Here is a 20,908-nt window from a genome sequence, read left to right as displayed (position 1 = left end):
CAATAACATGCAAAAATCTGAGCTATGAGAAAATACATCTAATGATTTGTAATAAGTTTTTTTCACCCATTATACAAAGAGATAACATTTCTATAACAAAACGTACATTTAACTGATTTTATTAATTTATATCCTGCCCTGATCCCCAAAGACTACAAGTTATTGATAATAAGCCAGAAACTAATGGGGCTCTCAACATTAGTTGAACCACAGACCTCATTAGACTCTAACAAAACAAAATTAAAAGTACAACTTATGGTGATATAGTAAGAAAATGGCCTTTAGTTTTCTTTGTTGCCTGAGGTTTGATTTTGTGGTCTACGCATACGCATGCACACACGTATGTCTGTGTATGTTTTAGGAAAAAAGGGAAGTAAATAATCAGGCATATCTTGATTTCCTTTTTTTAAAATTATTGAAGAAGTAAATGTTAGAAAAAAATGAGGATATAAACACATAAGTACCTTACAACATATTCACTCCAGAGGAAGTTGTATGTAAAATTAAAATATTAGATTCGGCTCAACTCAACAAACATTTACTGAGTGTCTAACACACATCAAGCATTGAGCTAGGAATATGAAGGCTTAAGACCAAGATTCTGCCCTGAATGGGTTTAAAGTCCACTGAAGAAAAAGACAACAGGCATTCACAAGCCAGGGTGTGATGGATGCTGAGATGACTGATTAGGAGCATAAAAGAGGAACCCCTAAGCCCTTCCTGCAGTTCAAGTAAATCATTTTTTTTAATGCAAAACATTAAGAACTGCCTATTTTTTAAAAATCTCATGTTGAATTCCTTTATAAAGAAAATAAACCTTGTATGTAAAAGGAGAAATAACACATATACAGATAATATAGATGCATGTATCTGTGGCATAAGTCAGGATTGGCTTACAAGTGAATCAGACCCCTGAACCATTATGTAGAGACCACAAATACCAATGCTGCACAGTCAATCTTCAAATAAAGAACTATCACTGTTGAAATTCAAGAACCACTTTTTGAATGTCTACTTATTAGAGGGAAGGGTTGCCTTGTATCTACCCCTCCACTGTCCTCCCCACAAACCACGAGGAACTGCTAATGTCCAGAATCGAGGACATTTACTGGGCCATATTCTCCCACCAGGAGCACGCTTCCTGCTCAGGAGGGGCCTCCTCCATTGGAGCCCTCATTCCTGCACATGCCACGATGACACCTGCTCCCTGGGCAGGGTGGATAGGGCCAGGGGACCTCACCTAGCCAAAAAGCCAGCCACAGGCCACAATCCAGTGCTAAGTCAGATTCAGGTATGAGGCAGTGAGGGTGAGGAAATGGGGTACTGGCACAGCTGCTAGCATCAAAATGGTACTTTAATGCCCATCCTGCTGCTGTTTTTTGAGAGGAGGGCACCAACAGCCACTGCATGCCATCCTCTAGGCCAGGGGCTGGAGGTGCAAGACAGGCAGTGCCTGACCTCAATCAAGCAGCTGAGAGAGTACAATAGCTCCTTTCTTTGTTTAACTGCAGACTACATAGACTCCACCAGGGAAGAACATTCTAATGGAGAAAAAGGGAGGGGGGCTGAAACACAGATGGTAACCAGGAGATGAAGTAAACAAAGGTCTGGTCCTTCACCACCATGCACTGACAAAGACAAAGATCAGACTCTTGGAAGATGGGAAGTTAAAAGTTCTGTCACAACTACTCAAATTTACCATGCATAAAAGCCACCATGGACAATATGTAGACTAAGATGTTCTAATAAAACTTTATTTACAAAACCAGGTGAAACATCAAATTTGGCTAGGGAGCCACAGTACGCTCATCCTTGGAGAAGGTGAAAGAAACCTTTTCACTAACTTTAAAAGAGAACTTTAAGAAAACTTCGTCTTGACCTGGGCTCTGACATGGGGGAGAGGAAATCTCTCCTGAGAATTCATAACCACAGGCCGGCTCTCATACAGACACAGGGCATGGATTCAGATTTGCCACAAGACCCTGAAATCCAAGTCTAGAAATTCAGATAAGGTGGCCCAAGGCAGCTGACACCCTGGGTGCCTGGCAAAAATAAGGTCAAATTTTCTCACACTCAAGCCAAGTTGCACAAACTCTGTACACAGATACATGTAAGAGCTGAACTTACAATTCAAACTTTGAAGAAACAAGAAATAAGCAAAAATAGCAATTGGCATAATTAGACTTACAACCATGCAAATTAGGGGGGTGGGGGACAGAACTTTTCCAAAAAAGAAAGAAAAAGAAAAGAGATCTGAATAAACTATCCAGAATGCAACAGAGGCTACAAGATCAAAAATATGTGTGAAAGCCTGTGCAACTGGGAGCCTCGGATGAGTGAATGGGAGCTGGCAAATATCTAATTGGAGTTCTGGAAGGAGTAAATACAGAGAAATGGAAAAAGGCAATATTCATAAAGATAATGGCTGAGAATTCTCCCAAATTGATGAAAACTAGGTACCCAGGGATACAAACAAACAAAAATCTCAAGCAATATGTTAAAAAAAATCCACACTTAAGAGTTATCAAGGGAAAACACCTAAGACAAAGAAAGAAGGAAAAGGCAAATTATCTACCAAGGGTTAGTATGGCTGCAGTGTTTTAACTACAACAGAAACCAGAAGACAAAGCAATAAAACCTTCAAAAAGATTAGAGAAAACACTAGTCATCTGGAGTTATTCAAGAAAGGAAATGAAATAAAAATTTTTTCAAACATACAGAGCTTCCCACCAACAGACCCTTACACAGCCACTTTCAAAGGAGGTTATTTCAAGAAGGCAATGAATAAACCCGGAGGGCTAAAATGCAAGAAAGAATATAAAGGGGTCCATTTTAATCTCAGACTAAAGCTGGAAGTGACAAGGCCCACTGAAAAGCTAAACGGACTACAAAGGGCCATACGAGCGGAGGGCTATACTGGCAGACAGAAAGGAATCACAACAGAACGTTCACAATGAAGGACAAAGTAAGAAGTCTCTGCAAATGTAGCAGGAATACACAATAGCCAAAAATCACCTCCTCCTCAGAGATATGACTAATAAGGACTCTGTATGAGGAGTGAATTTTGTGCAACCATAGGAGAAGAAATCAAGCGTCCTCAGCAATTTCAAGGAGGACCAGAACAGTGTGGCCCAGGAACACATGTCACTGGACCCCTACAAAAAACATCTCCTATGGCCATCAGTGAGGAGTTCCACCAATTCCTTGTTGAGCGAGACTTGAAAATTATCAACAAAACGTCACTTTGTATCATTTCTTCATAATTACACATATGGTAATACTTTTGTTAACCATAAAGTAAACAGAAGCTAGTTCTCAAGACAAACCAGTAGAACACACACATTATACTACATTAAGAGAGAAAATGCCACTTGAGCATCCCCACTTGGCTCCTGCACAAGGCTAGCCAGAGAAGTAAGGAGGTACTTCACACACAGCCCTACCTGCCATGCCCACAGTGGAGGAGGCCAGGATGTAATGTCTCACCCTAGCAGCAATGATGGGTCAAAGGGCCCTGGTTGAGGTGAGAAGAGCAGGTATGACTGAGAAGAAACATGGACACAAAATCATGAAACAATGAAAGAATTAGTGCTACTGATCCCATGACCATTCTTTCTTTGGTGTGAAGAGATTCAACAAATCCTCACAGGTGCAAAAATGACATAAATGTAAAGGACATAGAGAGAATACTTTCATTAAAATGTTAAAACCTCAGGAAATAGTACTCTCCAAACAGACTTTAGTAAGTGAATAATTGCATGCAAGTAAGACCTTATACATATTTTCTGGGAAGTACATCTTAATATTTTATGAAAATGGACAGACTGATTTAATATCATTTTCTGCTATAAACAGTAAGAACTCTATAAGTAAAACAACTCCCAACATACCTGATAACCCTCTTTCATGTATAAGTAACTCTTTCTCCTTTTCTATTTCATCCGCGGCACGATACATGTCCTCCTCGCTGAAATCATACCAAATGAGACATTTCAAAAATTTGTTACACTGACATTTGCCCTCTTATCACAAATGCAGGTGTTTAAAAAATTAATAAGACATTTAAAGTTTAATTTTTTTCATATTACACAATAACAATTGGATAAAATACGGGTTTTTCATCTTAGATGCTCATGTTTCTATCATTCCACTTAAGAGACTTTTACTTTAAATGAGACATTTTAAATCATTCCATTTGCCACGTGACTCTGAGGTCACTTTAATTGTAATGTCTATTAATGCCTCTTCTACACATGTAAGCATGTTAGCATGTGTCCTATCAATGAAGCACTGTCAGATTCTATCAAGTTCCAAGAATAGGTATAGTGCTATTATAAGTATTTATACAGGAATGCAGGCCGATGGCCACTTCAAATGTCACAAGCAAACTTTACAATAGCTACTTTGAAAACAACAGGCGAGCATCAATTATTACAAATCCCCAAAGCTAAAAAAAATATTTCCCAAGGTTCCCCCTGCTCCCTGACCCTCACATTCAAGCAGCCACCTATGTTCCACTGAGCTTATCCCTTCTGTCCCACATACGCTTACTGCTGCCACTGCTACTAACTTGGTGCTTATATAATCGCTTCCTCAAGAGTCTCTAGTCTCAGTTAGTGAACTAAAAAGAACCTACTAAATACCAGAAAGGGAGATAACACTATTGGGTGCTAGACAAGGATGAACAATGGGACCTCTGGTTTTAGGATGCCTTCTCTTCCCCTCAACATCCACCACAACATGACAATGATGGGAAACAGAAACGCTATCCTTTGCTGAAACCACAAAACATGTGAAAGTACAAAAGTGGATGAAGGAGTAGAAAATGATGGAGGACAGAGAGCCTCGTTGCCTGTGGAAGGGCATCTGCTGAAGGGATAACCAGTAAACCCTGCAGAATCCCAGAAAGGCTTGGGATCTGGAGGTGCCAAGTACTTCAGAAAGCACAGGAGACACCCAGAGCTAAAAAGGAAATTGGCTGATGTACACAAAACGAGTAATCAGACCTTCAATTCCCTATACTGCCTCCTGATGACAGCACACCACAACCCTCACACAAGATGGGAGGCTCAAAGCACAATGGAACACAGGAAGGGGGAGTTAATAAGGTCAATAAACAATATGGAATTAAGTGAACCACTGAAACACTCCCATCCCCAATTCCCTTAGTCCTCCCATCCCGTGTCCCATCTCTGTCCCCGTGTCGTTCCCCCCCCTCCACAGCCTACTACAGCTGAATCTAACATACCTGCCTCTCCCCACCCCACTGAAACCTTCAATGCTCCCAAATAAGCAGCAAAGTCTAAAATCTGGACCTAACCCACCAGTCTAGCCAGTGTTCCAGGATTCACTACACACACCCACACCTGTCCAAGGTTTCAGCCTTCTGCTTTCACACCTGTGACTGGCTCTGCCTATTCCCTCTGCCCAATAGACACACAGCCTAACACATCAGGACGTGTGCTTTGTGGTGACCCTGCTAGAGAGCCATGGATGGAACAGAAACCCAAAGTTAGAAGGCCAGGGTTTAACCACTCCTCACTAAAGCCCTTATTAGCCATATGTATAACCATGGAACTGAAGTAACTACACCTCTCAGCGCCTAAATTTAACCACTGTAAAGGACAATAAAAGTATCCACCTCAAAAGACTGCTGTGAGAAGAGACATGTAAAATACTCAGCACTCAAAAAAGTTAGCTATTCTTATAAATTCTCATACTATATCCATTGGTGCAAAAAGTATTAATAAACATTTTGCCCAATGACCATTTCTCATCCCTTTTTTCTCTCTAAAATAAAGGTGATGGTGTATGTGCGCCTATTTTTTTAATGTTCTGGGGGTAAGGGGTCATATTAAGGAAAAGGTACTTTCCATGTACTCTGGCTCCAGTCAGATTTCAAGTAAAAGGTGTGATGTCACCCACAGAGCCTGTGCCAGAGTTCAAAGCAAACAGAAACCACATTCCCAGAGACTATACATCAAACACCTAAAATAAAAAGTGACTAAATATGTTAGTTCTTCTTTCACTAATTTAATGATACCTTTCAGCCACCTTCCTAGCTTTATCAAACATAAAACATTCTGATCCTATAAAACAGGCACTCAAGTGAATCACTTCAAAATATTATCAGAAGCATGTCTTTGGGCAAGCACTTCCCTAATCTTGGCCTCAGTTCTCTCATCTTCACAATGAGAAGACTGGACAAGATCTACATGATCTACATCAGCGATTTTCAACCTTTTTCATCTCTGGCACACATAAACTAACTACTAAAATTCTGTGGCACATCAAAAAATATATTTTTTGCCAATCTGACAAAAATAGGTATAATTTTGATTCATTCATACCAAACAGCTACTGTGGCGTTGGCTGTTGTCATTTTTTTTCTTTGATAACCTAAGGGAAAAGAGGTCTGTGCCCCTGGCTAAATAGGCAGGTATTGCATGTTTTAAAATTCCTGCGGCACACCGGTTGAACGTCGCTGATCTACATGTTCCTCTTCCAGTTCTTACTTCTAACAGACGAGGACTCTATGAGTTGCTACACATTCTACTTCGTACAAAGTACATTTGGCTCTACTTTGTCCTCTCCCTTTTCAATCTACAAAATAACCAAAGTGCAATCACAACACCAGTGTCCAGATGGGGTTCTCTGAACAAACATTTCTCAGTACAGCCACAATTACAAGCTCCCACAAAGGCCAACAGGAGAGGAACAGAAAGAAATCAAAGGGAAGACAGAAAGAGAAAGCGAGATTACTGAAAATAAAAAAGGAGTGTTTCATGATATACAAAAGCAGCAAAGCAGGAATTGATGAATGAGGTCTAGAGTATATTCAAATACTTAGGCCACAACTAGATTTCATTCAGATCTTATGCACAAATGTTTCCTAACTTCCATAGCCATCAAGGACATTTGCTAGCTTTTCAAGGTCATCAAGGAAATTGTAATATGGCCTTTAAAGGCCACCTTAAAAATTATCCTAAAGTTGTATTGCCTTGGAGAGAAGGTAAATTTTAAATTTAAGCAATAAAGCTTAATCAATATGGTCAAAAAAGAAGACACTTAACAGTCAAAATGAGATATTTATCCAACATAAGGACAACCAACTGGAGAGAGCTGTCTAAGAGCAAGAAAAACTAATTTTATTTAAGAAGATACTTCACTCAATAAACATTTGCTTTTACTTTTTTAAGCATCAAAATATTAAAACTGAAAATAACAACAAAATGAAATTATATTTAAAACCGTGAATCTGAAATAGCTAAAGGTTTGAATTTTTGTTATGGGAAAGGAAAATAGTGAAACAATGATAGGAAAGGGATATTAAATGATAAGATAAAACACTGCAGTTTCGAAATTTGGCAATCTTTTGTAAGTGCCAAGTTGAGGCAGGGTGGGGAATGTCTACCATTTGGCACAAAAGAGGTCACTGAAGCCCACAGACTTAAACGATCACCACACCAGAGTTTCCTTCTAGAAAGCATACAGATACCCAGAAAAGTAGTAAAGAAAAGTAAGACAAAGTCGTAAATGTGACTTGATTTCATGGGGACCATGGCATGCAAGTCACAATTATACAGTTGAGTTAAATTTTAAATCCAAAATGTTAGCAATTCCTCCTTAGAAAATTTTTAGTTTAGCACCATAATGTTATTTTAAAGTGTATGTATTCAAGCTCCCATTTTCTCTTAAGCTAGAGGTAACATATTTCTTCTTAATATATACATATTTATTCTTAATATACATCATTAAGTTACATGACGTTGCATTCTAAATTATAACCTTCCTTTTGCTCTGTTCAAAGACTGCATAACAGTAAATTTTGAAAACTTAACTTAAAAATGCTTACTACATACATATACAAAAAATACACTATTCCTAAGAACAAAAGCTATAAGCCAAAAAACAGCTCAGTGAAGCAGACGACCTTTCTGTGAAGTCAATTTTTCAATTTCTAATATCAGTAAAGATGTAATATAAAAAAAGTCAATGTTGACATATATGCAAAGCTAACAAGACAAGATTTTAATCACTCACCATTATGAACACTTGTATCAACTTCCCCTTACTTGTCTAAAAAAGCCAAACTGAGTATGACTTTGTTCAGCTCTCTGCACTTGAACACTGCAGTTCATGCTTAACGTGGCCTGCACTAGGAGACTAATGGCGCAGGCAGTGTTGGTGAGACAGTGTCAACCACTGTGACACCAATGCACCTTCCTACACAGGAAGAGCAAAGACCACTCAACCCAGCCTTTCTCCACCGCTTACCGGTTGTAGAGATGGGTGAACAACACATCAAATGCAGGAAAGTACCAGCACCCAGGCCAAAATTCCACCTCCCTTCTGCAACTGTACTTTCCATGACTGGCTCATGTGACTTCCAGAGGTATATGGGGACAACCCAGAACGCTCAATGAGGTGTGAATCTCAGAGACATCTAAACTCTAAATCCTGAATCACGTTCTACATTCAGGTGGGGGAAGGGGCGGGAGGGAGTAGCTGTTATCCCATCAAATACAACCTCTAGGAGCTCCTAAGGTGTGAGGTGGGTGGGAAAACACATTGGCACAATAGTATATTTAGCAACACCCAAGAATAATAGTTTAACAATCTGCTGTTACTCATAGACACACTGGCACAATAGTATATTTAGCAACACCCAAAAACAATAGTTTAACAATCTGTTGTTACTCATAGACCCTTTGAGAAGCCACAGCTTTCATCAGAACCTCAGCCCAGAAAAACATACACAAAAAATTTTGCCTTCAATTTCAGAGCAGTTCATAGACATGCTCCCCCCAACCCACCTATCACCAGTCTGTGGACCCCAGATTCAAACCCTGTCCCACCATCAGGCAGGCAGGCAGAAGAGCCATGTAGTCTCACTTCTCAATTCTCTAAGCATGTCTGGCCTGGCCACCAACCATGTCCCAGGAGCATCTTGGTCCTCAAGGACTACAGTATGGATTAGCTTAGCTAAAGGCAAGAAGCAGACATAGCTTAAGTTTCAAATGCAGGAGTGGGGTGAGCGGGGGATAAAGCATAATAGACCTGCTGGTAAAGCAATGAGGAAGCATCAAAAAAAGCCAACTGAATCTGATCTGACCTGAGATGTCTTTAAATGGGACCCTAAGTCATCTTGTGAGCCATCCTCAGGGCTTTGGGGGGGGGGGGGGGAGATACCAGTCAACCACAGTTCTCAAAGGAGCTAAGAAGTAAAGAAGGAAGGGGGAGAGGGATGGAGGGAGAGATTTAGAATGTAGCTTATCTGTGTGGTGTTTATATCCCTCTCCCACCATTTCTCTCCCTTGTGAAATGCAGTGAGCTTAGTCTACAGCAGCAATTTCCAATCTTTTTCATCTCATAGCACACATAAACTAATTTTGCTGATCGGACCAAAAATAATAGGTTTAATTTTGATTCATTCACACCAGACAGCTATTGTTGTGTTGGCTGTTGTCATTTTTTTTTAAACCTCACCCAAGGATATGCTTACTGATTTCAGAGAGAGGGGAAGGGGGGCTGGGGAGAGAGAAACATCGATGTTAGAAAGAACATCAAATGGATGCCTTCTGTACATGCCTTGACAGGGGATCAAACCTGCAACCTAGATATACAAGTCAACAATCCAACCAAGCCACACAGACCAGGGCGGTGCTTGTAATTTAACAATCTAAGGGAAAAGAGGTCAGTAGCCCTGACTAAATAGTCAGGCATTGCATGTTTTAAAAATTCCTGTAGCACACCAGTTGAAAATCACTGGTCTAAAGGAATCAGTATCTTACAATACTACCTAGGAAATGATCCAATGCTCCCATTCACATCACTGCAACCTTCAAAGAGTCATATCCCAAATGATTAATGGCTGCAAAGCTGGGCTATGGTTCATATTCCTAATTACTGTCTACTGATTGCATTAAAAATGACTGCAGGGTATCACAAAACACCTGCAGTTTTATGGTGTTTCATATACTCATCAGGTGCAAATATTTTACTCAATTCCTGTACAGGGCAAACCTGATTCTTTCGTTGAGAACAGTCTTGGCTCCAATGACAGAAAAACACAGTTTAAAAAGTATTTTAGGTTGTAATCCAGGCATTACACTATTTATTTAAATCTATACCCAAGTATTAGGCTACATATTCATCATGTAAGAACTGATATGCACACATTATATTGCAAACTATAAAATAAGCAGTTTATATGACGCAGTACAGTTTCTCTAGTCCTTAAGAAAGTATCACAGAGCAAACAGAAATAGCTTCACTGCCTATATAATAGGCAAGAAAGCTCAAAATATAGGATGTGATGTTCAGAAGTTGCTGACACCTGAAGTTATCTTCACCTCCTTTCCCTCGCTCCCCCTTGTTCTCTTATGAGAGTTAAAAGAGAGTAAGATCATCGAAGACAACAAAAGCAGGAAGAAAAAGAAATGAAGCTCTAAATAAACTGCAAATTGAAACATCTATTCCAGAAGAAAAATCTGAAGTTTGCTGTCATAAACCATGTCCCTCTGCTTGCTTTGCTGAGGGAGCCAGAAAGAGATGGGAGGAGGTTCCCACCCAGGCACAGGCTGGGTTTCTTAGATTCCTTTCCGCTCTAGGTCTATAATTCTACTGACAGGAGCCAGAATATGGCACAAAACCTTTTCATCAGGAAGGAGTGCTACTTCCACACCGTGGCACACTTCCCCAGGTGCTCAGACTCAAAAACAAATCCATCAGGAAAAGTTGCCAAATAACTATGTATTCTTTCGGGAAGTCAGTCTCGCTTCACAGTTTCTGCATCACCCCAAGCTGCATGATGCTCAGTCCAATGCTGAGGAGCAGCATCTGAGGACCAGGGCCATTAAGCCGGGGCAGAAGTGTAGTAGTAGCAATTAGGAATCCCCATGGGCTGTGGAGGGAGAGGGGCAGAAGACCCTCTTCCTATTTTATCAGCTTAGGAGTGAGTCTGAGGTAGGTCTCCAATTCAGGCAGCAAAACTGAAGCCACAGGCCACATCAGCTCACACATGGGCCTGCTAGGTGCTTTCAACTAAAATATAAAATAAAATGCTACTATTTAAAAATCAGGCCATTTCATACAAAAGCCGGGATAGCTGCATTTTTTAAATACAGAAAAGCCAGCCACTATAGACTGAAATTTAACAGACTACCTCCAACAGAGATGCCCCCAGCTTTCCAGAACACCTACCTGGCCAGCTTTACTCAGGTTACCTGCCTCACTCCTGGGGGCAGGACTTTGAGACCTCCTACTCCAAATACTTCCCAGTGGCCATTAAGTGTGGATAATTACAACCCAAGGCGTTTGGGTGCTCAATAAATGAGAAACGTCATAGCCCATGGTAAAGAACTACACAAAGGAGAGTTATTATAATACACTAGCTGCATAACAGGCCTGCAATGGACCCCTTTTTAGGAAATGCAAAACTATAGGGGAAAAAAAGCATTTTAACACACTTTACAATTTAACTTTACAGTCACGCTATCTGTCAAACTGGTTATACGAGTGCTTTCCTCAATTTGGGAATTCAAAGACATTTATATGTGCGTAGAGCTTGGAAAGTGTGGGGAAAGTTTCAGTCTTCAAGTCTATATTCTGCTCCCACCCCCCTGCAGAAAGTATAAACGCTTCCGACTTACGCCGCCTTCTTCACAGTTCTGTAGGGAACTGGCCTGACCGGCACTGCCTTCAGTATTTAAAAATAAAGGGGGAGCGGGGATATTCGGCGAAGCCGTTAAGGAGCAAACAGAACTGGGTCAGACTCCTTCCAAAGTCTACCCAACAGGTGGGACGCTCGTCAAGCAGCGACTTGCCTTCAAGAACACACATGTCGCGCGGCTCCACTTTCCCACCGGGTGAAGGAAAAATCCACTGGGTGCTGGTTTTAACATAATACGCTTCTCGGGTTCGTTTCCCAAGTTTCTGGAGCTTTCTTTAACTTTAGAGTTATGGAGATAGTCAAAGGGGGGAGGGAGGAGGCACTAGGTGACCATAACTGTGAGAGGGACCCTCCGGAAAACCATCTCTACTGAGACACTGGACACAAGTGTCTTTAAACGCCTCTGTCCCCGACCGCCTCACTTAGAGCCGAGGGTACCAAGGGCCCTCCGCCCGCCAGCCCCTAGCCCACCCCACGCCCGGCCCTCCCGAGGGGACCGAGCCCGGTGCCCCCTCCCACCCCGCCGTGCCCCGCGACTCACTGCTCGGCCGGGCACCCCACCGGGGCCCGCGGCTGCCCGCCGGCCGCCGCCTTCCCGCCCTCCCGCGCCGCTGCTCCGACCGGGCCCGGAGACACGGCCCCCGCCTCCCGCGCCAGCTTCTCGGCGCAGCTCGCGCCGGACCACGCGCCAGGCTGGGGCATGGTCCCGCGACTCATAGGGTTGCCGACCACGGCGGCGGCCGCGCCGCAGAGGGTCAGCTCCTCCGAGCGATCGGGGCGCCTCCCGTCGGGGCGCCCGGCCGTGGCCGCCGCCGCCGCTCTGCTGTCGGCGGACTGGCTTCCGACGGTGCGCAGGGCGCTTCCGCGCGCGTCACCGCCGCCCGCCCCGCGGCCTCTGACCCTTACGGAGGGGGCGCGGCCCGCGGGGGCGGGGAGTCGGAGGACGCGGGGCCTGCGCATGCGCCTCCTGGGGTCAGACGCGGCGTGGCCACTGCGCATGCTCCGCCCCCTCGAGCCGTCGCCGGGCCCCAGAGCCTGTGCGCGCGGCGCCTCCCTGGTCCTGGGTGCCGCCGGCAGCCCGCGGCTTAAGAGGAGGGAACGCTGGACGCGTAACCGGCCGCGTCCTCGGGCGGCAGGAGGAAACCGGCCCGAGGTGTGAAGGGCGCTGCGTGTTCGCGCACCTTGCAGTCACTCCGGGCCTCCAGGTGTCGCCCTGCGCCGACCCGGTCTCCTCGGCCGTAGAGGGAGGTGGGCGACCGAGCGACGCCGGCCTTCCCTGAGCGACGGCCCGTCGCGCCCGGCCCGAGCCTGGAGAACCTCGGCCGTCGGTGTCGTCAGCGGGCTGGCAGTTGCGGTCCGTCCCCGGCGCGAGGGCGGGAAGGAGAGCCTGTTCCCCGGACAGTTGAGCAAAGAGCAGTGTGTGCTCTTGGGCTGTATTCTTTCAGGTAGAACATTTGATTTTAGAGGAACCGGAACAAAAGGGAAAGATGAACAGACGTCAAAGATCAGAAGGCGAAACGTTTCATCTCTGGGGAGGGAACAGGAGTAGCCTCTGAAGATGAGCAGCAGGCAGGGGTGCAAGGGGCGTCGTCAAGCAAGAGGCGCAGAACCGGGGTGCAGGCGGGGGCCCGGCGCAGAACCGGGGTGCAGGCGGGGGCCCGGCGCGGCAGCCGGGGAACCTGCGCGCGTGCCGGGCGGGGGGCGGGGGGGGGTTCTACTCGGGTGAAACGGAGGGAGGATGCTGGGAACCAGGTCATGAAAACCACCTTGGGCTAACTAGGGAACTTGTGCTTAATCCCGGCTGAAAGACAGGAAGGATATTACTTTGGAAGATCACTTTGCAGTTAGAGGAAAGACTGGCGAAGGGCAAGCCTGGGAGACCGGCGTAGGGAGACTAAGTGGTAGCGGGCACCAAAGGGAGAAACTGGATGGAAAGAATATTTGCATTTTAAGGCAAAGAATTATGGGGTTTTTTCTCTTTAGTTTTATTTGAAATAGTAATAAATACACATGCTTAAAAATCAGAGCAAATAAAAGAATACGTGAATTATACATCTTACGGATATTGAAGGATTATATTGGGTTGAATAATGTCCCCCAAATTCATGTCCACTTGGAACCTCAGTGTGACCTTATTTGGAAATAGGGTCTTTGCAGATTGAATCAGTTAAGATGAGGTAATGCTGGAATAGACTGGGCCTTAAATCTAATGACTGGTGTCCTTATAAGAGGAGAGGATGCCAAGATATATAGACACAGAGGACTAAGGATGTGTGAAGATGGAACCAGAGACTAGAGTGATGTAGCTACAAGCCAAGAAATACTGGGAGCCAGTAGGAGCTAGGAAAAGGCAAGGAAAGTTTATTCCAAAGAGCCTTTGGAAGAAGCATAACCCTGCCAACAACTTGGTTTCAGATATCTAACCTCCAGAACTGTGAGAGAATAATTTTCTGTTGTTTTAAGCGACTCAGTGTGTGGTACTTGGCTATAGCATCCCCAGGAATCTAATACAGGGATCGAGATGAAGAATTACAAAGTGCTATCAGGCCAAATTTATTGATATGGGCCCACTAAGATATTCTAGATACAACATTTTCCCCCAAAGAGTTAGGAAAGCTTAACTGTTTGATTGTCTTTTCCTGTCATGCATAATGTGAAACTGAGAAGTTAACCACAAGATGGCTTTGGGGACCCACTGGGCCCACTGTGAGAAGAACCTGAGTGAAAACTCCTTTCATCACTTGACTTCCATCCACCCAAAAGTGTCTACACTAAAGTGCCAGAACTGCCTAGGATACTGTAGAGGAAGCTATCAAAAGTCATAGGAAGATTGCAATATTGGAGTGGATTTTTCATGTAAGACCTGCTCACTCACCTCAGGAGGGTCCCGAGGACATTACCCTTCACCATGACTATGAGAAATGAATTTGTTATGGGAGCCTTAGCATCCTTGAAGAAATACACAACTGCTTTTCTCTCGAGTCAGATATATCTTAAAATGGAAACTGCTATCATCAAACTGGGATTCCTAAAAGCAGTGAGAATTATGGGATCCCACAGTGTCAGGAACCAAGGGTTGCACTTAATTGCCAAAATCTAGGTGGATGTGGTTACTGTAACGGACAGTTGAACTAAAGCAGTAATCAGAAATGTCTGACAATTCACAGACTTGAGCCAGTTTATACCCCAGCATTCTCTGAATGAAGGGGAGGCAGGTCCTCTTGAGGAAGTACCCTGCTACATTGCCAAAAATGTATATTGTCAATCTCTTCCCCAGCCTTCCCTAAAATGTCCTATGGCCATCTACCAGGGCAACTGTGCATTGGGGGAAAGGAAATCAGACTTTGGGGGGATTAGTAGACACTACTAATTCGTGGAAACCCAAAACATCACTGTATCTACCTAACAGTAGGGACTTAGGGAGGTCAAGAGATCAATGGTATTTTAGCTCAGGTTCATCTCACAGTAGGCCCAGTGGCTTTCTGGAACACATCCTGTGGTTATTTCCCCAGTTCGAGGATGCATGATTAAAATAGGCATGCTCAGCAACTAGCAGAATCCCCACATTGGTACCTGACCTGTAAAGTGAAGGCTGTTATGATAGGAAAGACTGAATGGAAGGCACTAGAACTGTTTCTACCTGTAAAAATGTAAACCAAAAGCAATACCACATTCTTGGAGGAATTGTAAAGAGTAGCGCCACCACCAAGGATCTGAACGTTGCAGAGGTTGTGGTATCAACCACATACCTTTTCAGCTCACCTATTTGGCATGTGCATAGGACAGCTGGATCTTGGATAATGACAGTAGATTTTTATAAATCTGATTATGTGGTGACTCCAGTTACACTGCTTTTCCAGATGTGGTTTTGTTGCTTGAGTAAATCAATACATTTCCTAGTACCTGGTATACAGCTATTGATCTGGCAAATGCCTTTTCCCTCTACACTTGTTGAAAAAGACTGCCAGAAGGAATTTAATTCAACCGGCAAAGCAAGCAATACATTCTCACTGTCCAAACACAGGATAGAGCAACTCTTCAGCCCTATGTCATAATTTAGGCTGCAGGGATTTTCATCCCTCTCCCCCTTCCACAGAACATCACACGGGTCTATTATATTGATGATGGTATGCTGATTTGTCCTGGCAAACGGGAAATAGCAATTACTGTACACATATTGGTAAGATATTTGCATACTAGAGGATGGGAACCAAATCCGCTCAAATTCAAGGGCCTTCCAATTCAGTGAAATTTCTGGGAACCCAGTAGTGTGGAGTATGTCAAGGAAAGGGGTAAGTTGTTCCATCTGGCCCCTCCTACTACTTAAAAAGAGGCACAACAGCTAGTGAGAGAAGAGAAAATTATAACAGGTCTAGCTGCTCTGCCACTTGGGTCATACAATCCAACAGATTTAATGGTGCTTGAAGTGGCAGTGGTGCAAAGAGCTGCTATTTGTAGTCTTTGACAAGCCCCAATAGGGAATCACACTGCACACCCTCAGGATTTTGAAGCAAAGTCCTGCCGTCCTCTGTGGGTAACGACTCTACTTTTGAGAAACAGCTTTTGGTTTCTCAAAAGAGACTGAACGTTTATCCATTTGCCCCCAACTCAACATGAGACCTGAGTACAGTGAAAAGTCATGTTAATAGATTGTAACCTTGATGTAATCTGATGAAAATGGCACTGCCCTTCTTTGATCTTCCCCCAAACCGTAGCCCCAGTATAATTATGAGAAAAACATCAGACAAATTACACATTCCATTAGAGAGGCATCCTACATAATAATTGACTAGCACTCTTCAAAACTGCCAAGGTCATCAAAAACAAAAAAAGTCTGAGAAATTCTCACAGTCGAGGAGCCTAAGGAGACATGAGAGCTGAATGTAAGGTAATGTCCTGGATGGGATCCTGGAACTGAAAAAGACATTAGAGTAAAGGAGGTCTGAATAACCTTGACTTTAGTTAATAATGTCTCAATATTGGTTATTAAGTGTAAAAATGTACCATATTAATGTAAGATGTTAAAAATAGGGAAAACTGGGTGCAGGGTATATAAGAACTCTTTACTATCTCCTCCATTTTTCTGTAAGTCTAACCACACTATTTAAAAAAAATAAAGCCTATTAAGAAAATATCAAACTCAATGGCCATGTTACAGTGTTAAACCAAGACAGTCCCAAATAACAAATAACTAGTTACATTGTCCTTATTTTGAACTTCAATGGAAAATTTTAAATTTAATTACTTCATCTTTTTAAAATTTCTATTGTGTATATGTTTTATAGTTTATAGCATACATAATACATAAAAACACAGGTACATGTGTGTACATATATATATGTGTATATATATTGGGATATGCCAACAGTTTTTATTAACATTATAGAAATAAATTATTACAGAGCAAGTATATTGAACTAAGTAAGTAAAAAACTAAATTAGAATTTCTTAGAGGAAATTGTGAGAAGCCTATGAACTGTAATATAATTATAACAATTAGCTTATTCTTATATCAATATCAATAAATAACAAAAATCTATAAGCTAAAGTAAAAGCCTATATAATAAAATTGCTAGAGACAATAACATTTAGTTTCCAGCTTCCCCTTACAATCAAACATTCCTAAATTAGATAACTAAAAGTTTTATAATGATATTATAACTTTTAAGTCCTTAGACTTGGTAACTTACTTTTTTAAAAAATTTATCTTTATTGTTGAAAGTATTACAGGTGTCCCATTTTTCCCCCCAATTGACCCCCTCCACTTCGCTCCCACCCCTTCCCCAGGCCTTCATCCCGTTATTGACTGTGTCCATGGGTTATGCATATATGCATATAACTTCTTTGGTTAACCTCTTCCCACCCTCCACCCCCCTTCCCTCTTTCCTCTGAAATATGATCATCTGTTGCATGCGTCAGTGTCTCTGGACCTATTTATTTTATCAGATTCTTTTGTTCATTAGCTTCTTCTTAAAGAAGACCCTTCAACTTTTCCTGTAGTGCTGGTCTGGTGGTGATGAACTCCTTTAGCTTTTTCTTATCTGTGAAGCTCTTTATCTGACCTTCAATTGTAAATGATAGCTTTGCTGGGTAGAGCAATCTTGGTTGTAGTTCCATGTTTTTCATCAGTTTGAATATTTCTTGCCACTCCCTTCTGGCCTGCAAAGTTTCTGTTGAGAAATCAGCTGACAGTCGTATGGGTGCTCCCTTGTAGGTAACTAATTGCTTTTCTCTTGCTGCTTTTAAGATTCTCTCTATGTCTTTAACCTTTGGCATTTTAATGATGATGTGTCTTGCTGTGGGCCTCTTTGGGTTCCTCTTCTTTGGGACCGCTGTGCTTCCTGGACTTGTAAGTCGATTTCTTTCCCCAGGAAGGGGACGTTTTCTGTAATTATTTTTTCAAATAGGTTTTCAATTTCTTGATCTCCATCTTCCCCTTCTGGCACCCCAATAATACTAATGTTGAGCCTTTTGAAGTTTTCCCAGAGGCTCCTTATACTATCTTCATATTTCTGGATTCTTTTTTCTTTTTGCTCTTCTGGTTGGGTGTTTTTTGTTTCCTCATGTACCAAATTGCTGATTTGATTCTCAGCGTCCTCTACTCTACTGTTGATTCCCTGTAGATTATTCTTCATATCAGTTCCTGTAGCCTTCATTTCAAATTGGTACTTTATTATGTTATCGATTTTCTCCCTTATTTCCCTAATAGTCTGTTTAAACATCCTTATAACCAAAATTCTGAACTCTCTATCTGTTAGCGTGCTTGGATCTATTTCATTTAGTTCCTCTTCTACAGATTTCTTCTGTTCTTTCCTTTGTGACATGTTTCTTTGCCTCCACATTTTGGCTGCTTCCAGGTGTTTGTTTCTATGTTTTAGGTAGAGCTGCCATGTCTCCTGGAATTGGTAGAGTGGCTTTGTGTAGTAGGTGTCCTGTAGGGACCAGTGGCTCAGCCTCCCCAGTCCCGAGCTGGGTCTTCTAGATGCTCCCCTGTGTGGGCTGTGTGCACTGTCCTGTTGTAATTGAGCCTTGGTTGCTGTTGGCATCACTGGGAGGAACTGACCCCCAGGCCAATCAGCTGTGAGGACCAGCTGCAGCTACAGCTGAAGAGCTGCTGTGCTGGAGACACCCCTGGGGAGCAGGGTTTCCTTCAGTGGGGCTTTGGTGGTCACCAAGCGTGCCCCTTGAGTATCACTCGTGGATGTGGTAGGGTTGTAATCTAGTGTGGTCGAGTCTGACCACCAGGTGCACTGCCTCTGGGGCCTCCCAGGAGGTGCAAAGTCAGCCTGTGCCAGTGCCTTGCCCAGGGCCACCCAGCATGAGCTACACAGCAAACCGTAGTTGGCTGCTCCTTGTGCTGGGCTTGGAGGTGCCCAGGAGAGGCCAAGCTATGAATCAATGCAGGCTGCCACTAGTGCCAGGCCTGGGGCCACTTATCGAGAGGTATGGGGCACACTGAGGCCAGCTGCTGCTTGTTTGAGAGATTTTAGGAAAGTCCTAAGCATGAGGCTCTAGAGGCCTTTTGCACAGAAAAGCCCCTGGAAATGGCCTGGATGAGCTGCAGGTGGGGAGGGGCGGGGCCTCCAGGAATCACGGGGCGGGGCCAAAGGCGTGAGTCAGGTGCTGGCGATTCAAACATGGCGCCTGCCTGCCGGCTGTGTGCGGGGAGGACTCGCCAAAGGAGCAACGGCCTTTTCCAGCCCTTCTGCGTGGGAGGAAGCCGCCCTCCACCTCTCGCCCGGATTTCAGGCAGGTTAGTTCCTCCCCGAGTGTCCCAGGTCCTTTCAGGCTGCTGCCCGGCGCTGGGCTCGGAGGGAGCGCGTCTGAGGGAGTCCGTGCGCTAGCCCTGTAATAGGAAAGCCTGGGGCTCCCGCAGCCTCGGCAACCCTCAGGGACAGTCCCCTCTGGTTTCACAGCCCCAAGGTGTGGGGATGTCTCTTCCCGGCCCTGGAGCCCTGGGCTGGGGGCCTGCTGTGCGGCTGGGACCCCTCCCTCCTCCGGGAATCCTCCACCGCCAAGATTCCCTCCCGGGTTTAAATGGAGGCCCTGGGTGCGGGCCCACGGCCGCGTCTCCATGATTCAGCCCGATCCACGTGCGTCTCCGCCCCTCCTACTGGTCTTGGTGCTTGTTCAGCCAGATTTCAGGAGGTTCTGAGTGATGGTGGTTCTGTATTTTAGTTGTGATTTTGATGTGGTTGCGGGAGGCAGGTGAAGCTGTGACCTACGCGCCATCTTGTTCGGCACCGGTAACTTACATTTTTAATCATCTCAAATTGATATCGCTATTTCAGTCGCCTTACCTAGAATAGATAAAGCATGAAAGACTCGTGGTTCCTCTTTCTTGAACACGCTAACCCTTACTTACAGTAATTGTTCATGAAGAACACTGCTGAGCCATTAGAGGGTTTGTTTTGTTTGTTTGATTGATTTTTTAATTCTCTGTAAGGAACTTAGTACAAGTTGGATGCATATCTCCATTTTCAATACCATAAATATCATATTTTATGACAAAATCAAAACACCCTACATTATTACTTTATGGAATTCCCCACTGTCACAGAAATAAAAAATAGATTTCAATGGTATTCTGTACACCAACTTCAAGGTATTTACAGGAAAGGTACTTTTTGGTTTATTCTAGTTTCACAGGTTCACCTACTGCACTCAAGCTTGGAAGGAAGTATTGCTAGTTTCACACAGAAATTACTCTAGAAATACCCCACTTATATGACCCTCTTTTGCTCTTGATTGTGGAATGCTCATTATTTTTTAATAGGATGGGAAGGGGGGACCTACTATGTCTTTGCAGTTCTGAGACTAGAAAAAATAAATGTATAGAGGAAAAAAATAGGAGAAATAGTTCATTAGAAAACATATTTTACCGTAATATTAGTTTACCTGGAAACCCCCAAAACTGTCCCCAAGAGTTTTTCTTGGGAGAAGTACGGGTCATAATGAAATTTACTTTATCTTGAAAATGAAACCATTTTGTACACAAGCAGATGACAGAGAATGGAGTTATACAAAGACTTGGAATTCTGGAAAATATTAAACTAGTCATTGACCTCCAGCTAAACAGAATTCCATCCTAAGGAAATCATCCAGGCATATGATAATCTTAATTTATTTGGAGAGCATCTGAAATGGAATTTCATACTCTTAAGAACCTCAATATCTGCTCTGGACTGAATTGTATCCCCCCCCAAAATTCTTATGTTGAAGTCCTAACCCCCA

The 20,908-nt window shown here is 43.4% G+C and overlaps 1 protein-coding gene across 3 annotated transcripts in view; it reads right to left on the bottom strand.

Moving 5' to 3' along the window:
- OTULIN (OTU deubiquitinase with linear linkage specificity) overlaps window positions 1-12,558 on the bottom strand; it is a 33,286-nt gene extending 20,728 nt beyond the window's left edge. Inside the window, exons 1-2 of one of the 3 annotated variants that reach the window (XM_081131635.1) lie at window positions 12,216-12,558; window positions 3,891-3,967 (exon numbers count right to left, since the gene is read on the bottom strand). In XM_081131635.1, the coding sequence (XP_080987761.1) occupies window positions 3,891-3,967; window positions 12,216-12,391 (253 nt within the window). In that variant the 5' untranslated portion in view covers window positions 12,392-12,558. Of the gene's footprint in view, window positions 1-3,443; window positions 3,536-3,890; window positions 3,968-11,824; window positions 11,954-12,215 lie in introns of those variants that run through there. The other 2 variants (XM_081131636.1, XM_081131637.1) reach the window with 2 other exon arrangements.
- Between the last annotated feature and the right edge of the window lie 8,350 nt (window positions 12,559-20,908).

The sequence above is a fragment of the Miniopterus schreibersii genome, assembly GCF_964146895.1.
Source record: "Miniopterus schreibersii genome assembly, chromosome: 3".
In the NCBI taxonomy this organism is placed as follows: domain Eukaryota; kingdom Metazoa; phylum Chordata; class Mammalia; order Chiroptera; family Miniopteridae; genus Miniopterus; species Miniopterus schreibersii.
The sequence above is the reverse complement of the archived record's forward strand: the minus strand, read 5'-3'. Positions and strand labels throughout refer to the sequence as shown.